Genomic DNA, 26,815 nt, shown 5'->3' with positions numbered 1-26,815 from the left:
AATGAGCCCTCTAAATCTTGTATATGAACAAGTTTAACCATCTGATGTAACATATTGATGCCACCATAATAAATTATTTGATTATTGTATAATACATAATGAATATGTATTGAATAGGAAGCCTCACAGTAGCATGTCGAATTTCATGGATTTCCAGGAAAGCCACAAGTCATTGCACCCAATATATAGAACTTGTCACAAATTTCATAGCAACTCACTGATTAACTCCCATGAGATCAACCACTTCGTCTTAGATCCTCACCCAAAACAGAGATCGATTAACTAGAGATCTTATTATCGAGTTTTAGGGCAAAGGAATAAAATTTCACCTGGAATCGGAAAATTTGGCTACTTCGACGAAGGGAGTCGGCACTACCGACGACGATGGAAGAGGCGGCCTCGTTAGAGGGGTTGTCGGCGGCGAAGTCGATGGTGAAGGGAGGCAGCTCGGAAAGGGGTTGAGTGGGAGAAACGGACGTTGGTCTCGTGAAATATGGAGTGACGAAAAAGAGTGTTGAAATTTTAGGGCAGGAAGGGGAAAGCGCGTTTTTTTTAAGTTCAGACATGGCTCTACATCTAAAACTTTAAGAGGTATTAACAAAATTAAGAGGCAAAAATTAATACCCAAACAAACGGTCTAAATCTGAATTTTTAAGAGTTTGCCTCTTAATTTACAGATTAAGAGGCTAACAAACAACCCCTTACTTTAATTATGTGTATGGTATATATTTTTATTCCTTTTAATCAATTAAATTTTAATGTTATACTAGGTGTGAAACTCGTGTATTACACGGGTTGATTTAAAAAAAATTAAACATTAAAGTGTAAACAAAAAATATTTTTTAATGTACAACTTTAAAATAAAAAAGATACATATTTATTGCAATTTAATATCATATATCATATTTAATACTTAGATATATAAGTATATGACTTTTATTTTAAAAATTGAAACAAATCAAAAATTGAAAAGAGGATAATCTTTATTTAAAAAAACCATAAAATGACATGTGTCAAAATTTATGAGATTGATTTTATTAAGTAGGATTACCGAAAATGCTAAATGAAATGATTAATGTGTTTAATAATTCATATCAAAGTGAAGATTTCAGAAACTCATTTCATCAAGCGTTGATTTCATTTTCGAAACAAAATTCTAATCAAGGCACTTATGGTACATTTTGTTTAAGTTATATTATTTTTGTCAAATATAGACAAATCTTCACAACAAAATTCTGATACAATTTGATTTATATAATATTCATTTTGTCAAATTTAGACAAATCCCAAAAAACAAATCGAGCTGAACCAAAAAAACATACTCCATCACTTACCCAATCCCCACTCAACTTACGCCGCCCCATCATCATGACACGTTCTCTGAATATCGCTGTCATCGGAGCCGGCACCTCCGGCCTACTCACCGCCCGGGAGCTTCTCCGAGAGAACCACCGAGTCACCGTCTTTGAAAAATCAAACCGTCTCGGTGGAACCTGGCTTTACGAACCCCAAGTCGAGGCCGGCGATGTTCTTCACCTCGACCCCAATAGATCCGTTGTCCACAGCAGTCTCTACTCATCCCTCCGAACAAATCTCCCTCGGCCACTCATGGGTTTCTCCGATTACTCATTTGAAGACAAATCCTACGGTGATCCGAGAATGTTCCCCGGTCATGAAGAGGTTCTAAAGTTTTTGCAGGATTTTGCTAACGAGTTCGGAATCACTGAGGTGATTCGGTTTAACTCGGAGGTGGTGCGAGTCGAGTCGTTAGACAGTGACTTTGTGGTGGAGTGGAGGACGATGGAGGTGGGTTCGGTGGCGGAGGTGTTTGATGCGGTGGTGGTTTGCAGCGGCCACCATACTGAGCCTCGAATTGCCGATGATGTTCCTGGTATGTAATGTAATTCTACAGTGATCGGCCGGCTCACGTGACTGCTTAACCATGTTTTTTCTTTTTTCTTTTTTTCTGTTTTTTTTTTTGTTTTTTCAAATGTTGTTATATATATATATATATATATATATATATATATATATATATATATATATATAATCTCAGATTGTTATGTATTTTGTCTTTTTAGTACATTTCATGATATTTTTAATACTCTTTTTAAATTTTTTTTTATAGAATTGCTATTAATAATGGCTGGAAAGTAGTTTTCTTCTTCTTCTTTTTTATTTTTTTATTTTTTTTATTTTTTTTATGTGTAAATTTTATAATCTATAATGCTTATAAATCAATAATATATTTTTCATATATTAATTTTCATCATTTTTGTGGTTGAATCCACTTTATATAATACTTTATTGCTAATCTTTGTAAATTGGTAATATATTTTAAAGGCCAAGTTCGGTAAAAGTCATTTTAGTTCGAAATTTTTTGGTTTAACCATCTATAAAATCTTTCATTTTTTTTTTTAATTTTATTGTTTTTATATAAAGTAATTTACTTCATAAAATTTTGAATCAAATATATATTCAACAGTAAATGAATATGTTTCTTTTATGATTTAATCATTAAAATTTTTATTTTTTTATCGGACCAGATCATATGGGGACGGTTCATGGTTAAAAAGAAAAACAAACAAATAAAATGTATCATGTTAATTAATTAAATTTAAAAATATTGGTCATAATAATATAAAGAAAAAAGAACAAAAATCTTATATTTTTAGAAAAATTATGGCGATAGAAGTGATAAGTAGTTTATTTAAAACCATCCTTTGTAAATTCTTAAAAAAACTGAATTTAGCACATCAAGCTATATTTCGTAAGATTTAAACTATTATTCCATAAAAATGTATAGCTAAATTTTAGTTTGCATAAATCGAGACAGGTATCGAGGAATGGTCACGAAAACAAACTCATAGTCACAATTATCGAGTTCCTGAACCATATCGAGATCAAGTTTGTATACATCTTTCTCATATTTTTTTTTTTGTTTCATTTTAACTAATAAACACAATAGTATCAATATTTTCTACACAATAATAGGTCGTGGTAGTGATTGGGAACGGGCCTAGTGCACTCGATATATCTCGAGAAATCGCAACACTTGCCAAAGAGGTTCATCTTTCGTCAAGATCTTTAAATGTCAAAGTCTCAAAGTTGGATGTGTTTGAAAATATATGGCAACATTCAAAGGTACATCCAAGTCTCTATGTGTTTAAACTACCATTTTTTAAGCGTCAGACTGCCAGTCCAATACACATCAAATACAGTATCACCTATCTTGTATTTATAATTAGGATGAGATATGGAGAGTGAGACCCTCTTACACCTTTTTAGATTGTGCAAAAAAAATGCAGTATTTGTCCTCTTGACATTGTGTCAGTCCGGTTCATGGCAGACATAGTACAACCTATCTGTCATTTGTAACAAATGAGACCATTATGAACAAAATTTTGACATTTGAACAGATTAATCGTGTTTATGATGATGGAACCATCTTCTTCCAAGATGGAGATTCTATTGAAGCAGATATTATCTTACATTGCACCGGGTATGAACTACATCCAAAACCCTTTTTTTTATTCTTTTTTTCAGAACCCATATTTTATTTTCGAAATTCTATGAAAATAAACCGCAAAACTCTTATTTGATTCGGTGTATTTGATAGGTACAAATTCCATTTTCCATTTCTAAGGACAAACAACATTGTGCATGTGGATGACAATCGTGTTGGACCACTATACAAACATGTGTTCCCTCCACAACTCGCACCTAGACTTGCTTTCGTTGGACTAACATATAGTACGTACATCCGTCAACTAAACCATGTTCTTTTCTTTTTCTATTTACATCACTTGTTTGGTAAATGATGCTTAAAAATATTTGAGAAAACGACGCCATATTTTGGGAAATAAACAAGGGCGAGTTTTAACAACATAGGATTTAAAAGACTTATTTCTCCGACTTTCTTTATTAAGTTATTCTTTCTGTATTGAGTAACAAACACTCATTTAATATCATTATGAAGATCAAGGTGTTCATTTTCAAATGTTTGAGCTACAATCAAAGTGGGTAGCACTTGCATTGTCCGGGAAAATATCGTTACCATCGGAAGACGAGATGTTAGCCGATGTTCACAAACATTATCGAGAAATGGAGGAAAATGGGAACCCAAAGCGCTACACTCATTCACTAGGTTTTAAGGTAATCATCTCAATTCTTGAATACTGCATAGAAAAAATATGCTATTCTCAGTAATTTTCTCTTTCAAGTAATATATTGATTGGATTTTGTTCATACTTATTATGACTTTGATTGTTAAACTAACTACTTATTAAACTTTGAAATTGATGGTTTTTACAGTTCGAATATTTGGACTGGTTAGCTGCTCAAGTAGGATTGCGAATAGATGATCGACTTAAAGTGATTTGTAGGAATCTTCTTGAGCAATGGATTTCTCATCCTAATGATTTTCGAGACGTGTTTCAATTATAATTTCCTTAATTTTTATTTGTGCATATCAATTGCAATCGTAGGAATATAAATCATTTTATCAAGAAAGTTGTCTATTGTAATGTGGCATTTGATCGTTTTATTCCAAACCCAAATGAATTAGTAGTTTTTATAAAGGGAATATGCATACTATTTTATATGGGGTTTGGAAACCATAATTTATTTTTTTCACATAATCATAAATTTGCTTGGATTTTTTTTCTAGTAACTAACATGAACGATTAGAAAATCACCCAACAAACCCTCTTGTAAGATTAACAGATTACTTCACATCAATTTTCACTTGGACATTTATAAAGATTCAAACACGTGTGTAATTATTCAAGTTTGTTAGATCAGTTAATTAGTTACTTCATTAGTTAGCTGATTAGTAATAGCCATATATTAATGTACTCTGTAATATAAATAGAAGCTGAAGAGTAATAACAGAGTAAGATTCTCATTTCACTATTCATCTTCTTCTTCATATTTTCTCTGTATGTTATAATGGTATCAGAGCAAGTTGCAATCTGTTTTTCTTTAATCCAAATTAATTTCTATTATAAAAGATGAAGATTGATCCAGTTATGGATATCAATTCAAAGATTAATTCACTCAATTCTACACTTATCCCTAAAGGACAAGATTCTCCAAGCATGTTTTTGGTTTCTACATTTCTTACTGGTAACGAAAACTGGATTCAATGGAAATTCTCAATTTTGTCTGGCGTTATGAGCAAAAAAGAAGATCGGCTATGTTGATAGTACAACAAAACAACCCGAATCTAAAGAAAATGAGTTAGATGAATGGATTGGAACTGATTACATGGTATGTTCTTGGATATTTAATTCAATTTCAAAAGAAATTGCTGGATCATTCATATTTGCAACTGTTGCAAGAGAATTATAGTTGGAATTGGAAGAACACTTTGGAGAAAGCAATGGTCCGCTGATATATCAACTACAAAGTCAGATTGCATCGATTACTCAAGGTACAACGTTTGATTCTTAACAATTGAATCAAGTTCCTTCTTCATTGCTTCCCGCCAGGCCTGATCGTTTGCTACCTCTGAGTAACTCGTTGGTTCTTCACCAAAAAACAATAACTCTTCTGGTTCAAGTTCTATTGGCTCTGCCTCGTCATAGATTTCAAACAAATTTCGAAAACCAATAGTTTTCATTTGATGTATTGGTGATGTGAATGGTGGTGATGGTGGAGCAGTCATCGTTGTCTTGATGGGTAGGGTTTTCAACATGGCCGCCTATAGTTTGCTGGTGGGCTTCTCTTCCATATTCATTATTAATAAATGTTTGAAACCAAGACCGGTCTGATGTTGGCTCATCGCCTCGGGCCATGAACCAATCCCACTTTCTTTTCTCTTTAAAAACAACATCAAGTGTCACCACAACTCTATTTTCTTTAGGGTTATACATACGCATCGTTTAAAAAAACATGAGAAACGCACGCCCTGAGGCGCGCCTTGAGGCGAATCGGAGGTTGATCGAACTAGAGGCGCCGCCTCAATGGTAAGATTTGATACGCACGCCTCATACCAGTGAAGCGCATAGGAATCGATTGAGGCGGAACGTTTTCCAGATGCGTACGCCTTCAATTTTTCTTTGACTATTTTGACTTTTTTACGTCGACTTCCTTTTTACCTTTGTTTTATTGACCGGTTTTATAATAAAACTGAAAACCCATTTCATTTATTGACCTAATCACCTCATTCGCTCAATCTAAATCGCCGCTCATCTCTTCATCTCAAAATCGCATCTCACCTGCACTTCTTCAGTTGAATCGGTTCTGCACTTCTTCTGGAGGTCTGCTCATATTCAAGGTTAATTTTCTTATTCTTCGGCTTGTGAACGTAATTGGAGTACGTTCAATCAAGTCCATACCAAGAGACGCAACTGGTTAAACACCGAAAGAATGAACAACTTGGTTTACATCATGTACAATAAAAAGTTGAAGCAAAAGTTCATTAAGAGGACTAAATTAAAAGAAGATGACCCCTTAGTTGTTGATTATGTATTGTCGGATGATGAGTGGATAGCCGCCCCAAGTTATGGTGAGGAAGATGACATTGGAGGTGGCGGGATATTAGGGGAGGAAGATGGTGGGGTAATTGGAAGTGCTAGAGCGGGCAGGGCTATTGGAAGACCTAGAGGTGGCGGGACAATTGGGGAAGGGAGTGGAACTAGGAAAAGGAAAAATGTTCAAGTGAATTTGATTGACGAGGATGACGGGGATGAAGTGAATTTGATTGACGATGACGAGGGTGACCGGTTTGAAAATGATGCGAATGATGCTGATTATTTTATTTGAACTTTTCACTAACTTGTGTTTTTTTGTGTGTGTTTCCTAAGTGGCTGTTGTTTTGGAGTTTAAGACTTTGATGTTCTAGACTTATTTTATGTTTTTGAATGTGTTTTTTATAACTAATGGATTTGATGGTGAAATTAGCTTAAAATGACATGTTTAGTATCTTATTTTTTATATAAATATATAATTTATATATATATATATATATATATATATATATATATATATATATATATATTGTATTCCGCCTCGGGTTTACGCCTCACTCCGCCTTGAGGCTTACGCCTCATGAGGCGGAGGGAAAACGCCTCAAGGCGCGATTCCGTACTTTTAAACCTTGCTTGTGTCTTAAAACTTTTGAAGGTTACAAAGGCTTCATCCTTCGTCTTTATCATGAAAACTGTACGAAAGTATAAACTCAATATTTTCCCAACATCAACATTTCATTCACTATGAAACAGTTGGTTTACATCAAAGAAATACAAAAGAAAACTCACTACAATCACCCTCACTCTCAGATGAACACTTGATAACAAGTTAATACAAGATCAAAGCTCTAAATCAACCTGAACTGAAACCCTAATATGAAACCCTAATCTGGAGAGAATACAACTCGAGTGTAGCTTAATCTATATCCAAATGAACTGCATCTCAACATTAAATACCTGGGGCACATTAGAAACAAGTCCGGGTTTAGAAACCCACACATAAATCCTCACCTGCATTTACAAGATATACCACAATACCCCTAGAAAAAATAATAAACAACAAAATATACCCAAACAACCAAATATCTCAAATGATAAGTTTGCATATAATATTACGTTTTAACACCCGCTCTCAAACTTATCATTTGAAAAACTTATTTTCCAGAAAACAAATTTAAAAGTCCAAGTCTTTTAGACAAGTACTCATGTTGAAATGAAGTCAAGGACTTAGTTAAAATATCTGCATTTTGATTAGAAGTATCAACTTTCACTAATTTTAAAACTCCACTTTCAATTTTTTCTCTCACAAAATGAACATCTATTTCAAAATGTTTTGTCTTCTTATGAAAAACTATATTTAATGCTAACTTAATAGCAGATTCATTATCACAAAACAATTTAACAGGAGTTAAATATTTATATCCAAGATCATTTAAAAATTTTAAGATCCACAACACCAAAAACATTAGACATAGAAAACACAATACCTTTTCCAGGACATTCTTTTAAATATCTTAACAATCTGAAAGCAACATTTAGATGTGACTTCCTGGGCTTATGCATAAACTGACTTAATACTTGAACTGCTTAACTAATATCGGGTCTAGTAACTGTGAGATAAATCAGTTTCCTATGAGTTTTTGAAATTCAGTTATATTACTCACAAGATCTGAATTATCATCACAATCTCTATTAAACACAACATTAACTTCCAAATGTATTTTAACAGGTTTACAGCCCAGCATACCAAACTCATGTAATAACTCTAAACAATATTTCCTTTGATTCAAACAAACACCATTATCTGTGGGTAATACTTCAATTCCCAAAAAATACTTCAATAGACCTAAATCTTTAATCCTAAATTGTGATTTAAGAAACAATTTAACATTTTCAATTTCCACATTGCTATTACCAGTCAGAATTATATCATCTGCATAAACTAGCAAAATAACAATGGTATTATTTTTTGATCTAACAAACAAAGAGTAATCACTTATACTTTGAACAAAACCAAAAACTAAAAGAGAAGAACACAACTTTTCATTCCAATTTCGTGGAGCCTACTTCAAACCATACAAGGACTTAACAAGTTTACACACTCTACTATCATTTTTAGTGTGATACCCTTCTGGCAAGGTCATATAAACATCTTCAACTAAGTCACCATATAAAAATGCATTATTAACATCTAATTGATAGAGAGGCCAATAATTATTAACAGCTACACATATGAAAACTCTTACAGTAACAATCTTAGCAACAGGAGAAAAATTTTCTTCATAATCTATTCCTTCCCTTTGATTATAACCTTTAGCAACTAGTCTAGATTTATATCTCTCAACCTCACCATTTGATTTGTACTTAATTTTATAAATCCAATAACAACCAATAGGTTTTCTATCCTTAGGAAGATCAACAATATCCCAAGTATGATTTCTATATAAGGCTTCCATTTCCTCATTCATAGCTTTGATCCACTTTGGATCAGTGGAAGCTTCTGAATAAGTACTTGGTTCAAAGGTTTTATTAAGATTTGACACAAAGCATTTACTATCATTTGGTAACAAAGAATAATTCACTGATTTTTCTAAACCATACTTGTGAGAACTTTCTACAACAAAGTCATTAAACCTTGTTGGCAAACAAACATTTCTACCAGACCGAGTGACCCCTAATAAGTGATCATCAGAAGGACTATTATGTTCTAAAATATTTTCCTCAGCCATAGTAAATAAACTAGGAACATCCACTACAACCTGTGGCATACCTGCCTCGTCACCCTGGTTTTTGACCACATCATTAGAGGTCTCAGCCATATTATGAATTGCTCCAGTACTTACAGACTAAAGGGTTACTCCTAAGTCACCTAAACTAATGTTTTCTTGAAGAGAACTAGACAAAACTAGCTCATCATAGGAAAATGGGTCACTTGGATTAACCAAAGTATTAGTTTTATCACCAATTAAAGGTTTAAGCTTGAACGGAAATACAGACTCATAAAATTTGACATCCCTGGAAACAAAGACAAAATTTGAATCAAGACTCAAAACTTTATAACCTTTTTGTTCCAAAGAATAACCAAGTAAAACACAATTTTTAGCACGTTCAGAAAATTTGTCAAAATTATTCAGTTTTGTTGCAAAACAAAGATAACCAAAAACACAAAGTTTAGCAAAGCTATGAAAAGACTTATAAACAAAGTTTAACAAAGTATAGATCTATACGCAAACTCACGCTCTCCTCCCAGGAGATTCTGGTTACAAAACGTGACAAAACGAAATGTTCGATATGTCATGAAGCAGTATCTCACATTATGTTATATCTGAATCTTGTTATAGTATACTTGTTATAGTAATAGTATTCTATGTATAGTATTCTCTCTATAGTATCCTTTGTATAGTATTCTCTGTCTAGTATTCTCTGTTATAGTATTCTATGTTATAGTATTTTATGTAATAGTATTTGTATATGATAGTATTCTCCTAAACTATACCTATTATAATTTACTAGTAATTTATGTAGTTTGAATGAATGAAGGTATGCCTTTGCTACCCAAAAGTACTGAACTGATTGATAGCACTTTTATATCTACATATGCATACATAATATACAACTGATATTTAAACGACATTCGGACAAATAACTGATACTCTCAGGCTACATCCAAACAAGGAAAAGGAAATAAAGCGAGTTATCAGTCCTAAGTCCTTTAAACATTACTTATATAACTATACATATATAGACACGCATTTGACAATATATAAGTTTAAAAAAAGAAGTTTTGTAAAACATTTGAAGACTTTAATAATAAATATTGATGACTTGATGTCAATTTATAATACAATTTAAAAGCAGTTTGATTGATAATACATTTTTAAAGTATAAGAAATCCTTTGTTTGAAACACAGTTTGAAGTATATAAAATCCTTTGTTTGAAATGTAGTTATAAATTACATGTGATTGATTATATAACTAACATGTTTTCCACTTGTATTACCCCCCATAAAAGCATTAAAAATCATTTAAAAGATAAGTTAAGGGGTATGAACTCACTTGTAGTGAGTAACTCGAACGTAAGATCGATAAAGGATGCTATGTGTCAACTGAAGACTTGAGCACACACATGGATCCTAGTTATCATATAATGATACATATATGTATCTAATTAGTGTTTATAACATCTAATCATGAAATTCAACAACCTTAGGTACTAGGTAACACTTGCAATGATGTGTTAAACCACATAGGTTTGAATGTAAGGGATGTATGGCCTCACTTAGGAGTTTACGGCCAAGATGGCATGATCAAGGGAGTTCACGACCATGAGTTTACGACCCAAAGAGTTTACGGCTGTAAAATCATGGTATCTTGTATCATTTTGTGTTTTTAAGTCTTATAAGTTACAATGAAGTGTTCTAGACTCAAGTCCAAGGCTTAGGAGGAGATTAGGGCTCATTTGCACCCTTAATTTGGGTTTACGGCCAAAGGAGATTGTCTTGGCCGTAAACGCCTTTTGTTCTTGATTTCTTGATGATTTCAAGGTGTAAACTAAGGTGTTGTTTGTTTTTTAGAAGCGAAAATGTCTTAAGTTTGCGGACCACCTCTGTAATCCTCTGTAGCAGAAGAGGTGGAACAAAAGGATGCAACATTTAATAAAAATTCTGTTTGTTTTTAATGTCTACAGACTGCTGCAGTAAGTTAAAGTAAGGCACGAAGAGGTTTGAAGCAGTTGGTTTAGTGTTGCGCCACGCAGCACACGCGCAGCAGTTTTTATGTCAGAAGTCTTCAGGAAAACAAACAGCTGCGAAAGGCCAATTGTTGCGCGTGTGCTGCACGACACAAAAATAAGTGGTCTGAAGTGGTTTTTTTTTAAAAAAACAAACAGCACCTAAGTGATTCAAGCATATAACAAGCTAAGGGTAGTGTACTTACGTATTAGGAGCTTGTAAGGGTGAATAAGGTCCAAGAACACTAGTGTGTGTTCTTGGTGTTCTTGGTGAAATAAAGAAGACTTGAAGATCTATCAAAATGAAGTGATTTCTTGGATGAAATCAATGATTCATACTAGATAAAGAGATGTTACAACAATTCAAAGGAAAGGATTCTTACAAATTTGGAAGATCAAAATGGAAATCAGATGATACTTGAGAGATAAATTAAGTTCTAGAGTTGAAAGTATTAAAAGAGTTGAAAATGGCCAAGACTCTATTATATAGCCATGAGTTTACGACCCACATGAGTTTACGGCCGTAAACTCATGTTGGAGTGGTCGTAAACTCCAAATTATGTAGTTAAAACTTGCTTATTACACTTGCGGCTCAAGCAGATACTTCCTAACACCCGATTCTTGAATGTACTATGCTTAGAACACTTAAACAGACTCTAAACAGTGCTAATAGATAACAGAAACAAGTCTGACTTTGATTGAATTGAATGGTTGCACAATATAGAAATTTCGGGTTGTCACATCATCCCCCCTTTAGAGAGAATTTCTTCCCGAAATTAGAGTTTAAGCAAGAATTGAAGACTATGCGAACGGATGAGGATATTTCTGATTCATTTGTTTCTCGTGCTCCTAAGTGAATTCAGTTCCTCGCTTGGCATTCCAGCTAACCTTTCACCATCGGGATACAACTTTTTTTCTTTTGTTTGATTTCACTGGGATGATACTTCTTCCTGGTCGAATGTGTGTTGAATGTTTTTGTGGTCTGTGAATATAGTACTCTTTGTACCATACAAGTAGTGTCTCCAGATCTTCAGAGCAAATACCACTGCCTCTAACTCAAGATCGTGTGTTGCATAGTTGGCTTCGAGTGTCTTAAGCTGACGAGAGGCATAGGCAATGACCTTTCCTCTTTGCATAAGCACGCAACCAAGCCCTTGGTTGGATGCATCGTAATACACAACAAAATCTTCTATCTCTTCTGGGAGGGATAATATCGGTGCGGTGCACAAGGCTTGTTTCAGTGTTTGGAACACCTTCTCTTGTTTCTCTTCCCAGTCAAAGGCCACGCCTTTCTCGGTCAATGTAGTAAGCGGTTTCGCGATGCTAGCGAAGTTCTATATGAACCTACAATAGTAGCCATTGAGACCGAGAAATTGATGAATTTCTTTAGGTGTCTGCGGAGCTGACCAGTTCTCAATGGCCTTGATTCTTGGAGGGTCCACATAAATTTTCCTTCTCACTAACAACGTGGCCCAAAGAATTCGACCCTTCGAATCCAAACTCGCACTTAGAGAACTTCGCATAAAGCTTCTTCGATCTTAATGTTTCTAAGACCCTTCGTAGGTGTTAGCTATGCTCCCCTTACTACGAGAGTAGATAAGTATGTCATTGATGAAAGCAATGACGAACTGATCCAAGTAAGGACGACACACCCTATTCATTAGATTCATGAATACAGCTGGTGCGTTGGTTAATCCGAACGGCGTCACTACTAACCCGTAGTGTCCAAAACAAGTTCAAAAGGTCGTCTTGGGGACATCCTCCTCTAGCACTCGTAACTGGTGATTTGTGCAAGGAATACATGGTATTCCTTTTGTAAGCGCTTCTGAGCTTAACTACATGAAATGATGCGAAGGTTCATACTTGATTTCTCGCTGTAAATAACTAGAATTTTGTTGTTAGGGAGGTTAAGGAGAACTGCTTTCACAAAGCACATGATGTCGGCTCGATGTAGACTCAACCAATTCATACTGATTATGACGTCGTGAAGATCGAAAAGAAAGTATGATTACTCATGAATTAAGGAAAAGGATAGGTACTTCTGTTCTATCTACATCTCTTGTCCTGATGGGCAGGAAAGGCATTTGTTTGGCTTCTAAGTTTATTCGTATGACAACACGATCACTCGTAGTCTTGAGCAGTCTCTGTCCTGAAGTTCATATTAGAACTCATATTTGGTTCATCAATCACATCCTCGTGTATACGAGTCGTATATAATTAAGACTGAAAAGACAGTCGAATAAACGATTCTTCTCTAAGTTCACATCCAAACAAGGAAAAGAAGATAATGCGGAATCATCAATTCTAAGCATGTAGAACCTTGATTATATACCACCCTTACGTATACATTCCTCAGCGATAGATTAACCGTATGGGTCTTCGGATTGAACTTGATGTACCGTACGAGTGGTATTCCGTGGAGGTTTGCTGAGGTTTCTTTGGGAAGGATACGAAACGTAAGGCACTCCACACATGAGTACCTAGGAGTTCTGGAGCGACGGTTCTGTTAAAAAGTCAATTACCGGGAACAAAATTTTTGCATGAAACTGGCACTATGAGGATCGAATTGACTCAAGTCAAATGATAATTTCGGACTACTCGGAATAACTGGCGTTAGACTAGTTCAGAAGGGTGTTACAAAAACACAACAGTGCAACTTATGTCAGAGTTTCAGTACATTAGTTTTATCTATGAAACTACTGCTGCAAACAAGGTATACTGCAAAAAGCAAGTACATGCAGCACGAGAGTCCCTTGAACTGATGGGATCTCACAAAATGATATGATTCAAGTTGCACTATTTTTTAACAGTTTATAAGTATAACTTTCGCTACGGAACATACTAGTATTTCAACGTGGGTCCGGAGTAGTCTCTCATGCGGCGGTGATCCATAGTAATTTCCCGTCTGCGCCAGAGTTCTTTGTTATTGGACATTCCTTCTTGAGATGTCCTATCTCACTGCATATATGACATATCTGGCTTGCACCAGCATCGGTGGTGGAAGTTATGTGGACACGAGCGTTTTCGTTGTTCCTCCTTTTTGGACAATTCCTTTTATAGTGTCCGGTTTCACCACAACCATAGCAAGATGGGCTGACTCCGATGCTAGTGGTTTGGAACATGGTTCGTGCTGGCATTCTACAAACATGAGCAGTGTGCCCCATTCTGTTGCAATTGCTGCATTGCAATTCACGGCAAACTCCGTTATGATGAAAGTTACACTTGTCACACTTTGGGAGTGTTCCCTCATATTGTTTGATTGGTGCTGAAGTGGCAAGGGTCGCCATTTATTGATGTTGCATGGCGAGTCTTTGAGATCGCTTGTGCTCATTTTTGGCTTGACGCTTTCTTTTCCTATACTCAGATTTGTGGACTTGGGGGTTTGTGACTACTGTCATTTGTGAATTTCCCGGGTTGTTACAAAAATTTAAACTGTCAACACCTTTTCCATCTTTGTTTGCATTACCAGCGTGGAATTGTGCTAGGATAGCTGTCACGGCAGCTGTTACCGCGACTTGGAAGGTAGCTGCGTCTATATGAAGGATCGGGGTTTCGTCGTTTGGCTAACTATTTATGGATGACAACATGATTCTATTATACGATAAGAAAATGAGTTCGTGAGTGATTATGGTCGGCCTAGATGTATTCTACTCATTCATGTAAATGTAAATTTTGCGTGGTTTGACCTACATCTCTATGATACAGTACTGGTAAAGTGTTGAAGTAAGTTCATAGAATGGTCACTAGACGATTGTTATTCCGAACTAGGCTATCGTTGGTTGGTGGATAACATGATCCAACCTTCGACAAGAATTGAAAGTGATCCTTGAGCTAAATTACCATAGCTCAATAATTTGATGAGAGTGAGATTTTGATAGAATTCTAACGATATTAGAATGAAAGTATTTGAACAAGGATTGTCACAGGAATTAGTCATCTGTCCATATCATTGATATTTAAGGTGTAATAAGTTCGGGAAATTTTGACCTTGAAGTAGGTCTTACGTCATATCCGAAGTAGAAAAGTTTTGACAGACAAAGGCCTAACGAAAAGTAATTACAGTACAAGGACAGTTACATAGTAAAGTGCTACTTGGAGCATATATAGGAAGACGATTCCTTATACCAAAGAAAAAAAGGTAGAGTAATCTATTACTGGTGACGGGTATCCCTCGGGTGAACCCTTAGTTCAGCCAGCTGGCGCTCCACATCAAGTAGGTGTCTTTCGTACACCCTTTGGCGTACTCGGAGCTCTATGAATTCGGCTCGAGTTTCAGCTAGTGCATGCAGCAGGGTTTCATTGTCTCTCCTAAGAGTAAGTTCGATATTGCGATAACAATCCACATTGGAATTTGTGTCCGCCTCGAGTTCTATGGTTTGTTGAATGGCTGCTACATTTAGTTCAACATTTCGAGCCACTCTGCGAACTAAAATGGGAAGAATCCAATCTGCGGATCCTCCTTTGCTCTCGTTGTAGAAGTTTCGGTCTCTGTTGTATGGTAAGGGTTGGCCCTGCTCATGGCTCCACCTTTCCAAGTACCCATCCCACGAAGGTGTCGGGCCTTGAAAAGTCGGACAAGGGTTAGGATTTGGGATTGGAGCCACTGGGGGTAGATTCTCAACTTCTGGCTCGGGATCAAGATCTTCTGGAAAGTCTTCTGCCATATCATCATCTAAGGGGAGTTCAGGTTCTGCTTCTGGTTCTGCATTTAGCCCTCCTCCATTCTCTTGGCCGGGAAAGTAAGGGTCGTCGGGGAGGTGGAATCCAACCATTTATCTAGACGAGAAATAAGGGTAAGGAATTTATTTAACAATTCTAAAATAAAGCGATAAACAAATAAAAAGTTTCTATGAGAGAAACTTACTGCTAATCCTAATAAGTTTGTTCTTTGAATGAATAGTTCGTAAAACACTCCTATAGTATATTACTTTATGTTTTGTTCTCATGTTCTTCTGTATATGAAGATGTATATGTATAATTTTGTAAGTTTTAGGTTTGTTGCAACACCCTAATCGCTCCCGACACACGTTCACCGTATCTCAAATAAATATAGTTGATCAGACTATATTCATCCCATATACGATTATATAACCGCCAAGGTTTGACTATTGTGTCCTACAATTAAATACTTTTGTTATGTTCTACTATGACATTGTTCTATAATAAGTATGTAGGTATGTAATTATGTATACTTTTAGTTAAGTATTTTAGTACTGAAAGTATAAACTCTTGGTCATAATATTTTAAACCCTTTGTGTTTATAGTTTGTATATCTTTTATGAGTTGATATACTCGATTCACTATAAACAATGCTTTGATACTAATCTGTCACACCCCAAAACCGGAACGGCGGAAACGTTCGGGGGGTGGAGGACGTCATGCACAATATCATAACAATGCAAAGTTGTAAACAAGCAACAACATCATCCATTGTATTAATAGTATAATTCGATACAAGTGTGTTCTTTACTAGTAATACGACACCAAAAATGAATAATTCAAATAAAAGACGAGTCTTGAACATGCTCCGTCTTCTCAAAACCTGGTCATCGGTACCTGTCTACTGGTGACCTGAGAATACAAGTTATTTTGAAAGTGTAGATCAACATTTAAGCTGGTGAGTTCATAAGTATTTAGTGTCAATATTTGTATAAGTTTGATGAAAATGTTTTGTAAATGTTCAATGTAAATGTTTGTATATGTTTGAAAACTCCTAGAAAATCCTATATTTTCTACTAGTAAAAAAAGTAGTCTTCTACCAAGACCCGACTGTTTTGTATGTTTGTTTCTCTGTAACAGTGGAAGCTTTTCCCAAGTATGACTATTATTACCAAAATATACTTTTATATTACCCTTTATGTGAGAAGATCACAATTTGAATATAATGGGAAGATGTATATGTACTGCAGTATTATTTGTATTAACTATTGAAGTAATAACTACCTTAAAACCAATGGTTTAATTAAGGAAAAATGCGATATGATTGTTACCATACTAAACCGACTATAACACGACGATGAAAGACGTCGGAAGAAATGACATTTGGCACCCGTAGACTTGCAAGTCCCACTGTAGCGAACAACAAGGTGTAGGATAGTCAATCCAGTATAGATCTATACGCAAACTCACGCTCTCCTCCCAGGAGATTCTGGTTACAAAACGTGACAAAATGAAATGGTCGATATGTCATGAAGTAGTATCTCACATTATGTTATCTCTGAATCTTGTTATAGTAATAGTATTCTCTGTATAGTATCCTTTGTATAGTATTCTCTGTCTAGTATTCTCTGTTATAGTATTCTCTGTTATAGTATTATTTGTTATAGTATTTGTATATGATAGTGTTCTCTTAAACTATACCAATTATAGTTTACTAGTAATTTCTGTTGTTTGAATGAATGAAGGTATGCCTTTGCTACCCAAAGGTACTGAACTGATTGATAGTACTTTAATATCTACATATGTATACATAATATATAACTGAAATTTAAACAACATTCGGAAAAATAGCCGATACTCTCAGGCGACATCCAAACAAGGAAAAGGAAATAAAGCGAGTTATCGTTCCCAAGTCCTTTAAACATTACTTATATAACTATAAATATATAGACATGCATTTGAAAATATATAAGTTTAAGTTGATGAAACTCAGACTCTCCAGCATCAGATGACCCAGGAGCAACAACAGAAGAATTTGCATTGAAATTTTTACCTTGACTATTATGATTTATATCACTTCTAGGTTTAAAATCCTTTGGATACCCAATTAGTTTATAAAATTTTTCAATAGTATGCCCTTTTAAGCCACAATTCTTACACTGAACTACTGGACCTTTGTTTCTATTACCAGTATTACCAAAAAATTTATTATTGAACTTACTATTAAAGGCACTAGGTTGACTCTTGGGACCAGGTTGAGAATCACTAGACAGGGATCCATTCCTTTGAAGAGACTCTTCACGAGAGATTATTGAAAAAATAGTTTTAACATTAGGAAGTGGATCCATGAGCAAATATGACTCTTAACTTGGTTATAAGACTCATCCAAACCACTAAGAAATTGCATGAGTTTCATTAGTTTAGAATGATCATTTAGTTTTACAGCAGCCTCACAAGTACATTCTGTAACACTTGTTAATCCATCAAACTCGTTCCACAAAGTATCTAGTTTATTAAAGTAATCAGAAACAGACAAACCATTTTGTTTTAAAGAATTGATTCTTTGATGAACATTAAAAACTACAGATCCATCAGCTTTATTATAAGTTTCAAATAAATTTTCCCAAATTTCTTGAGCATTATCAGAATAAGCATGGCTAGCATATATTGAATCACTAATTGAAGACAACAACCAAGAACACACAACTACATTAGCCCTTTCCCATTTTGATTCTTTATTAGTTTCAACATTATTCTTTCTAAAAGTGCCATCAACAAACCCTAGTTTGTTTCTAGCTTTAAGAGCCCTAGACATAGAACTCCTCCAAATACGAAAATTTTCATTACCAGTTAGTTTCACAGTAACAATGGTTGTAGTAGCATTATCAGAAGGATGGACATAGAGAGGATCATCAAAATTAATTGATTCATCCTTTCCACTTCCTCCTGGAGGATTAGTAGGACCAGCCATAACACAGGAAAGAACAACAAGTCACAGACAAGGCTCACAAAGAATAACATCAAGCAAATCACAAAGAATCAACTAGTCAAACAAGGAAAAATTCAAACAAACAAAAAACGGAAACAAACTCATGTATTGACTTAAAGTCCAGATGGTCACCACGTTTGTTGGGGCCCAAGACAATCAATTCAGAGTTAAAAAAAAAACAAGAACAAGAACAAACAATAATAAATGGTGTACAAGACAACAGAAACTCCCAATCACAAGATATGTGGAACACATTAAAGGGAAAAAAGAACAAGAGACCCCTCACAGTGCTATTAAGACGAAGCCACGAAGGAAGAAACCCCTCACAATGCTATTAAGACGAAGCAACGAAGGATCGACTCTATTTGCCCGTTCTCTACTTAGGGTTTATCGGTGATGAAATCCGACCCTTAGAGAGTTATTTTAGACAAACAGATTAATCGACCGAAGTTCAAGAAGCAAGCGATCAACACATCCAATAGATGAAGCGATCTTGCAAGAGATCACAAAAAAAACCTCTCAGTACCAGGATCTTAAACAAACAATCAACTAAAACAAAATAGTTTTAATGAAAGATCTAAAATATTTATAAAACCTTTAGATCGACGTAAACTCGTAAAGACGAAAAAACACAAAAAGGGTTAGAAACAACCTTTTATGACATCGTTTGAAGATAAGACTACCGAAGAACACCAACGAAGAAGACGACGGAGCCTACAACTCTGATACCATGTATGAAAGTGTAAACTCAATATTTTCCTAACATCAACATTTCATTCACTATGAATCAGTTGGTTTACATCAAACAAATACAAAAGAAAACTCACTACAATCACCCTCACTCTCAGATGAACACTTGATAACAAGTTAATAAGATCAAAGCTCTGAATCAACTTGAACTGAAACCCTAATATGAAACCCTAATCTGGGGAGAATACAACTAGAGTACAACTTAATCTATATCCAAATGAACTGCATCTCAACATTAAATACCTGTGGCACATTAGAAACAGGTTCGGGTTTAGAAACTCGCGCATAAACCCTCACCTGCATTTACAAGATATACCACAATACCCCTAGAAAAAATAATAAACAACAAAATATACCCAAACAACCAAATATCTCAAATGATAAGTTTGCATATAATATTACTTTTTAACAAAAACCAACATATAACGGTTGTAATCGTCAACTAATAGCATGAAGTAACGATTACATGCGATTGTTGATGGAATGATTGGGCCACACATATCGACATAGACTAGTTCAAGAGGCTTACCTGCTCACCATTATGCTTCCTTCAGGAATGTCTGACGAGTTCGTTTAGCCACTAGACACCCTTCACATACTTGTGCAGGATGCCTTATGCGTGGAACACCCCACACTAGGTTTTTCCGTACCATGGATTCTATAATTTGAAATTTTATGTGGCCTAGTCTGGCATGCCACAACTATTCAATGTCATCAAGACTTGCTAAGAGACTCACATGTTTGGAGGTTTGAAGCACTATCTTATACAGCCAGCTCTTTGATCTTAGCACCTTCATAATTAAATGATCGCCTTCAACGTGTACTCTCAAGTACTCATGCAACATTTCGATTTTATACCCAATTTCAGTCAATTGTCCCAGATTTAAGATGTTGCTACATAATGTTGGGATGAAATACACATTAGTGGTCAATTTTTGTTCGCCATTTTTGCATTGCAACAAAATCGAACCCTTTCCCGATATTTGAACTCTAGACCCATCACCAAACTGTACCTGCCTGGTAATGTTTTCATTAAGATTGGAAAAAAAATCATGAACTCCTATCATATGGTTGCTTGCCCCATTATCTAAATACCATATATCTTCGCCCTTCTCATTCTTTGCCTCGTTTTTTTCTCGGAAACACATTCTCTTCGTTTAACAACACCATGTTATCGTTTTCTTCTCTATATATAGTTAGAAGTAAGGCATGTTCCTCTAAGTGAGCTAAGTTAGCTTTATCTCCATTCTTCTTTGGTGCTTTACATTCAAATGCGTAATGGCCATATTCTTCACAGTTGAAGCATTTTATAGGCTTCTTATCTATACTCCTCTTATAGTTGTTCCCTGTATTTTCTGCCATCCCGAACCTCCACGTCCTCCCCTATCCCTGGTACTTCCTTTTCCACGTCCACCATTCCGTCCACCTCTGTCATGGGACGCTGAACCACGAGCTCTCCCATTCGATGAACTTCCACCTGAAGTTTTCTGAACAGCTTAACCATCAGTTCTAGAAAGAAGAAGACTTCCCTCTGTGCTTGGAATCCCACTCCGGAGTCGAATGCGATTCTCATATGCCTTGAGTCTACAAATGGCTTCTTCAAACGACATAGTATCGATGTCCGAGTACTGTTCGATAGATGCAACCAGTTGGAGATACTTATCCGGTACCGAGTCGAGAAGCTTTCTAACTAATACTTCATCTTCAAGGGTAGTGCCAAGGCTGATGTACTTTAAGATCATACCACTCAAGTTACACATGAACTCGTCTATAGACTCTGCGTCATTCATTCGCGATGGCTCGAACTCGCTTTTAAGAGTATATAATATTGCCTTTTGTATTCGATCAGCACCAAGATACCTCGTTTTTAAAGAATCCCACACCTCCTTTGCTGTCTTCGTCTTTGCCACCTATAACAAGATGTCTTCTGATATTGCTTGGAAAAGAAAAGCCCGAGCCGACTTGTTCTTTTTCTCGTCCAAAACTGCTCCCTCTGTTGGTTCAATGGATTCCCATATTCCCTGGGCATCCATCTTGATTGCCCACGTAGTGTAGTTTGTGGGAATCAAGATCAGACATTGAAATGGCACTCCACCATTATCTCTTATAACAAGTTGGCTGAATGACGACATGGATTCGTAGCGGATGTATTTGGGCATGAACCATATGCTCCAATACCAAATGTTGGAAATCAGACAGTAAGAGATCAAGCTATACACTCAAACATGTAAAGTGAGTTAGGAATCAAAGGTACACACACATCGAAAAACTTTAGGAAGTTTTTATTATGATGCTTTGTTGACAGTAAAACAGAGATTGAAAATTTATAGACTACTACATTGAAAGTTGAAATAAAAAGCTTTACACTAAAGAACTGAAACCGAAATACGTTACTACCTGGTTAACCACATTCACCTAATAATATGTTAACCACTTATTTATTTTTAATGCGTTAAAAACTAGTTAAACATGAACCAAATCAGGATTAATTTCAACAATTCAAAATGTATTTCAGACAGAATGGAAAAAAGAAGAAATGACATCCGATTCCGATGAGTTGAAGATTTTACAGATAAGTTTTTCACCCCTTAGTTGCTGTTAATTACGTGTATGGCATATATTTTTATTTTTTTAATCAATTAAATTTTAATGTTAGATTGCCCCATGCTAAAAATATGAATAATGTGTTTGATAATTCATATCAAAAGTGAAGATTTCATAAATTTATTTCATCAAGCGTTAATTTTATTTTCAAAACTAATTTCTAACCAACGCACTTATGGTACATTTTGCTTAATTTATATTATTTTTGTCAAATATAGACAAACTAGGGAAGAACCCCGTTTTGCAGGGTTAGACGCCAAAGAATTGGAAATAACAGAAAGATTTTATTTAGTAACCATTTTATTGCACAAATGCCAATAATACTTTCAGCAAATTACTTTTACTCTCTTCACCTTGAGATCTATTGACAATTCCCACCAATGTATGTTGAAGACCATAAGTTGTACGTTTGAAGGACATGTGCAAGGATAATATTATATCAAAATTGGATGAAGAAAATGCATTAAGCAACGAATAATGGTGGTAGAGAAAACCAATTTTGGAATATAAAAACATACATTTTGAATTTTATGTCCATAGAGAAATCCTTAGCAAAAATAATTTTGTCCAGCCTGTTAACCAACAACTATTTCGTCATCAGTGATATTGTGCTGAAAATTTACATATAAATCAGGTGTCGTTACACAATACATCTGATGGGTCAAAATTTGGTAACGGTACTATACCAAGATATTGAGGAACTACCTAAAGGTTTTCTAAAGACCTACCTTATAAAGAAAAAGAAAAAAAAAAGAAAGAGAGATTTTGGGTTGGTAAAAAAAAAGAAAAAAAACTCAATTGTTGAAACAGAGGGCGAGGCAATGGAACAACAATTCAAATTATTTAGGAATAATAGGTTTTTTTGCTACTTTAGTTCCCAATTCCATTAAGGATAATGGACTCTCTTTTATTACATTAGCATATTATTATATTTTACTTTATATTTAGAGTTATAATAAAAATAAACATATATGTTATTGATTTTTGCTGCTTTGGGGAACTTGCGGATAAATCATTTCCAATTTGATCGTGAATTTAAATCCATTTTGTTAATTTCTTTTTTATTTTTATTTACTTTTAAATAGATGTCCATATCATTTTTTCTTTAAAGAAGAACCTTTACTCACACGTTTTTTATTAGTGACTATTCAATGTGTGAATAATAATTAACAAATCGGTTTTATTTTAAATTTAAGTTGATTTTAGTAAAAATAATTAAGGTTGATCGGTTTGGGCTCGGTTCTCTCGCCATTAGTTTTTATACATGTTGAATTGGTTATTTTTCTGGGTAAACTCGATTTTTTTCTTGAACCGACCCTAGTTGGTGAACCACTTGGATTTCTATTCTATACTCGCCATTGATCCCGAGCTATCTCTTCATCGCCCACAAACAGACGAACCTTCCCTCTTCTTTCGATCTCCACCTTACCCCCTGATTTGTTATATTTTTTGAACATAACCCTAATTCCTCCGTTATGATGCGAAACTGTTCAAAATTGGTCGCTGATTTTATAATTCGTAATCAAGATCGAAAATGGTGAGTTGGAGTCGATAGTTATGAGATTCAAGAAATAAGGATACCAACTGGGATATTATCAGAAGCTTCAAAGTTAACGGTGGCTACATTTATCGATTCTAATTTAATTTTGGGGTTGATTACAATTTCAAGTGAGGAAAAAAAATCAATTGGGAAAAGCCCCAAACATATATATATATATATATATATATATATATATATATATATATATATATATATATATATATATATATATATATATATATATATATATATATATGATCTTTCATCCTCTTCATAGAAACATATATTTGAGTAGTGTTCTGAAACCTGAATCGTGAGGGAAAAACGATGTAGATGGGTGTTGTCTTGTTGATCGTCCCTCCATCTTTGTGTTCCCCCACCTGGTGATGCAGATGCTTTCCAGTGACAAGGTCGCTATAGTTGCTCCTCTTGATGCTGCAGATCTATTACATGCCAGTGGAAATGGAGAACGAAGGCGTTCAGTGGTGGCTACGGATTGCCAGCAGCAATGGGTGGGGGGAATCATAGAGTGCAGCTGACGGTGGTGATTGGGTCAAGGGCGATGAAATCACAAGTAACAGGTGGAATCTTCAAATCATTTTTGAAACAAAAATCGATTCTGGAAATCGATTTGTGCATACGAGTTCATCCCCCAAAACTAATTTGTTTGTGCGTGTGTGTTTTAATTTTTGAAATCAACTTCCAGAAACCCAAAATCGGTTTCATAAATGAAATACAAAATCAATTTCAAAAACAAAATATAGGTGTGCATCTGATGCTTTTAGTCTTAAGTTCTTGAGTTACAAAACCAATTTCAACTGTATGTGTTCTTTTTAGAGAGAGAGAGAGAGAGAGAGAGAGAGAGAGAGAGAGAGAGAGAGAGAGAGAGAGAGAGAGAGAGAGAGAGAGAGAGAGAGAGAGAGAGAGAGAGAGAGAGAGAGAGAGAGAGAGAGAGAGAGAGAGAGAGAGAGAGAGAGAGAGAGAGAGAGAGAGAGAGAGAGAGAGAGAGAGAGAGAGAGAGAGAGAGAGAGAGAAGGTGGGCCCTTCTTATTTTTTTTAATTACTAAATTAAATAAATTAGAATTAAATTTGAGAAGAAATGAAAGAAAAATGAAAAATAAATACCCCAAGGGTATTACAGTCATTTCACTATTCAAAATGACTAAAAACACAACAAAACTAGCTCAAAAGGACTACAAAGCCAAAAAAAGTCGAAGTTTGGACTAAAACCCCAAAAAAATCATACCACAGGGACCAATTTTGCAATTTTGTCTAGTTATTTCTTATCCATTGTTACCGTATAAGTATATTTTTCCTTTTATTTATTTGTTTACAATTATTTGGTATATTTCAAAAAAAAGCAATCTAACCTGTAAATGCCATTTAGTTTTTTTTTTATGTAATTAGTATAATCTTTTTTATAGAATATGATATGAATTGTAGTAGTATAATATGTTAGATAATAAACACTATTATTATACCAAACCAATATAAACAGTTAAATGTTTAGAAACTTTGAAATGAGTTTTATTAAAAAGAAAACAATTTTCACTTATGCCCATCTAACAGAACAAAATATAAGCCATCCAACATTAAACGTTGTTTTTAACTTGGACATATAATTAAAAGATTAAATAACATAATCATATATATAACCAATAGAAACATGCAAAGTATCTCATATGTGCATATTATAGAATCCCTGAATATTAGTACTTGATGTTTTTAATTTATTTTAGAGAATGTTCAGATATACCTCAGTCTTTGATTCATAGAATTGTTTGCTGCATGCTTTAATATATGATAATATAAACCTACAATGAATATATAATCAAATTGCTTGGTAGATTATAAAAAATAATAAACTATTGTAAAAAATTATGAACCATTGTATACTCACCTTCAAAATAAAACAACATTAGTTTACACAAAGAAGCAGCTGCGAACACTCACGTGCTAAAGGAAGCACCTGCCAAAAATAGCAACCTATTTTTATTCATTTGTTTATTAATTATTCATAGACTAGGTGTGAGGCCCATGTATTACATGGGTTTAATTAAAAAAAATAAATATAAAATTTTAACAATTTGAAAATTTTGAATTTATAAGAAAAATAAGAAAAATTTGAATTATTAAAATTAATGAGACTTTAATGTATTGAATACATTACATATATAATCTTTTTCTAATAAATACTTTACATATATATTACCTTACACATTAAATGTGGAATTTTAATTTAATAAAATAAAAAATAAAATAAAATTACAAGTGGAAAATAAAAAAATTAAAAATTCTAGAAAATGCATGTGTCCAAATGAAGGAGAAGAGGACATATAGCAAAAAAAACATTCATTTATTATAGTAATAGAATAGATTACTGTCATTCTACAACATCAATAATTTAATATCATATCAAATGCATAGAAACCTACCCAAAAAATCCTTCAGTTGCTTGAATTAAATCATCAGCAGGGTGTTCTTCAACATAAGGACCTATGATAGATTAAGAAAGGATTTGATGAAACAAAGTATAGGCATGTTAAAGTTTGCAACTTTCACTGTTTGCTGCAGCTCTGATAACCTCTTTCTCCTTCAGAACAAAAAAGAAAAAGAAACCAGTAGAATTTCACATGGAAGTTTAATGTTCTGTTCAAATGAGATAGAGGATCGATTGCCAAGAAGGTGTCGCTTCTTTGACAGAGCTGGAGTGCTATGATATATCAAAATGAAGATAACCTGTAATGAAGCAAAACTCGATTTGAAGTCAACTTCATGTTCATAAAGATTTGAAAGGCAATTCCATGGTGAAATTGATTTAAAATAACTTAGAAAATCAAAAAACCAAACCTGGTCCTACAGATTTCGTAGACAATTTCAAGTTTAATTCCATTTCAGATAATCAGAAGTGGAACTTACCAAGGCGGACGTAGGCGGAGGGCGATGGTGGAGGTGGGTGTCGTTGAAAACCAAACCTTGTCCTACACATTTAATTTGTAGACCTCATCGTCGCCAGTTTTGTACAGAAACCATTAAAAAAATTCCACCAATTGCAGTGAAAACTGTTCACA

General features: G+C 34.6%; 2 protein-coding genes and 1 long non-coding RNA gene across 3 annotated transcripts; 1 reads left to right on the top strand and 2 right to left on the bottom strand.

Annotated features, from left to right (window-relative positions):
• Positions 1 to 1,255: 1,255 nt before the first annotated feature.
• On the top strand, positions 1,256 to 4,553 carry LOC145070003 (flavin-containing monooxygenase FMO GS-OX5-like). Its single transcript, XM_079016924.1, has 7 exons — positions 1,256 to 1,891; positions 2,837 to 2,907; positions 2,995 to 3,144; positions 3,420 to 3,502; positions 3,620 to 3,753; positions 3,980 to 4,155; positions 4,315 to 4,553. Exons 1-7 carry the CDS (start codon positions 1,369 to 1,371, stop codon positions 4,444 to 4,446), a joined length of 1,269 nt encoding a protein of 422 aa, XP_078873050.1. The 5' UTR covers positions 1,256 to 1,368; the 3' UTR covers positions 4,447 to 4,553.
• Positions 4,554 to 18,169: 13,616 nt separating this feature from the next.
• On the bottom strand, positions 18,170 to 18,832 carry LOC145067904 (uncharacterized). The gene has a single exon (XM_079014932.1). The coding sequence runs from the start codon at positions 18,830 to 18,832 to the stop codon at positions 18,170 to 18,172; it is 663 nt and encodes a 220-aa protein (XP_078871058.1).
• Positions 18,833 to 25,366: 6,534 nt separating this feature from the next.
• LOC145070183 (uncharacterized) lies at positions 25,367 to 26,779 on the bottom strand. The gene is made up of 4 exons (XR_013689856.1): positions 26,664 to 26,779; positions 26,180 to 26,483; positions 25,645 to 25,713; positions 25,367 to 25,558 (listed from the first exon to the last, which is right to left on the bottom strand). It is a non-coding gene; the product is annotated as an uncharacterized LOC145070183 (long non-coding RNA).
• Between the last annotated feature and the right edge of the window lie 36 nt (positions 26,780 to 26,815).

This window comes from Lactuca serriola, chromosome 8 (genome assembly GCF_051521515.1).
Source record: "Lactuca serriola cultivar US96UC23 chromosome 8, Lser_US96UC23_V15, whole genome shotgun sequence".
Taxonomy (NCBI): domain Eukaryota; kingdom Viridiplantae; phylum Streptophyta; class Magnoliopsida; order Asterales; family Asteraceae; genus Lactuca; species Lactuca serriola.
This window is presented reverse-complemented; position numbering and strand designations above follow the sequence as displayed.

Excerpts from the sequence above, each read along its gene's own strand:
- LOC145070003 (XM_079016924.1), top strand. The coding sequence starts at position 1,369 with ATGACACGTTCTCTGAATATCGCTGTCATCGGAGCCGGCACCTCCGGC. Across the intron at positions 1,892-2,836 it reads AATTGCCGATGATGTTCCTG|GTATCGAGGAATGGTCACGA; the intron begins GTATGTAATGTA and ends AAATCGAGACAG. Across the intron at positions 4,156-4,314 it reads CTCATTCACTAGGTTTTAAG|TTCGAATATTTGGACTGGTT; the intron begins GTAATCATCTCA and ends TGGTTTTTACAG.
- LOC145067904 (XM_079014932.1), bottom strand. The coding sequence starts at position 18,832 with ATGGCTGGTCCTACTAATCCTCCAGGAGGAAGTGGAAAGGATGAATCA.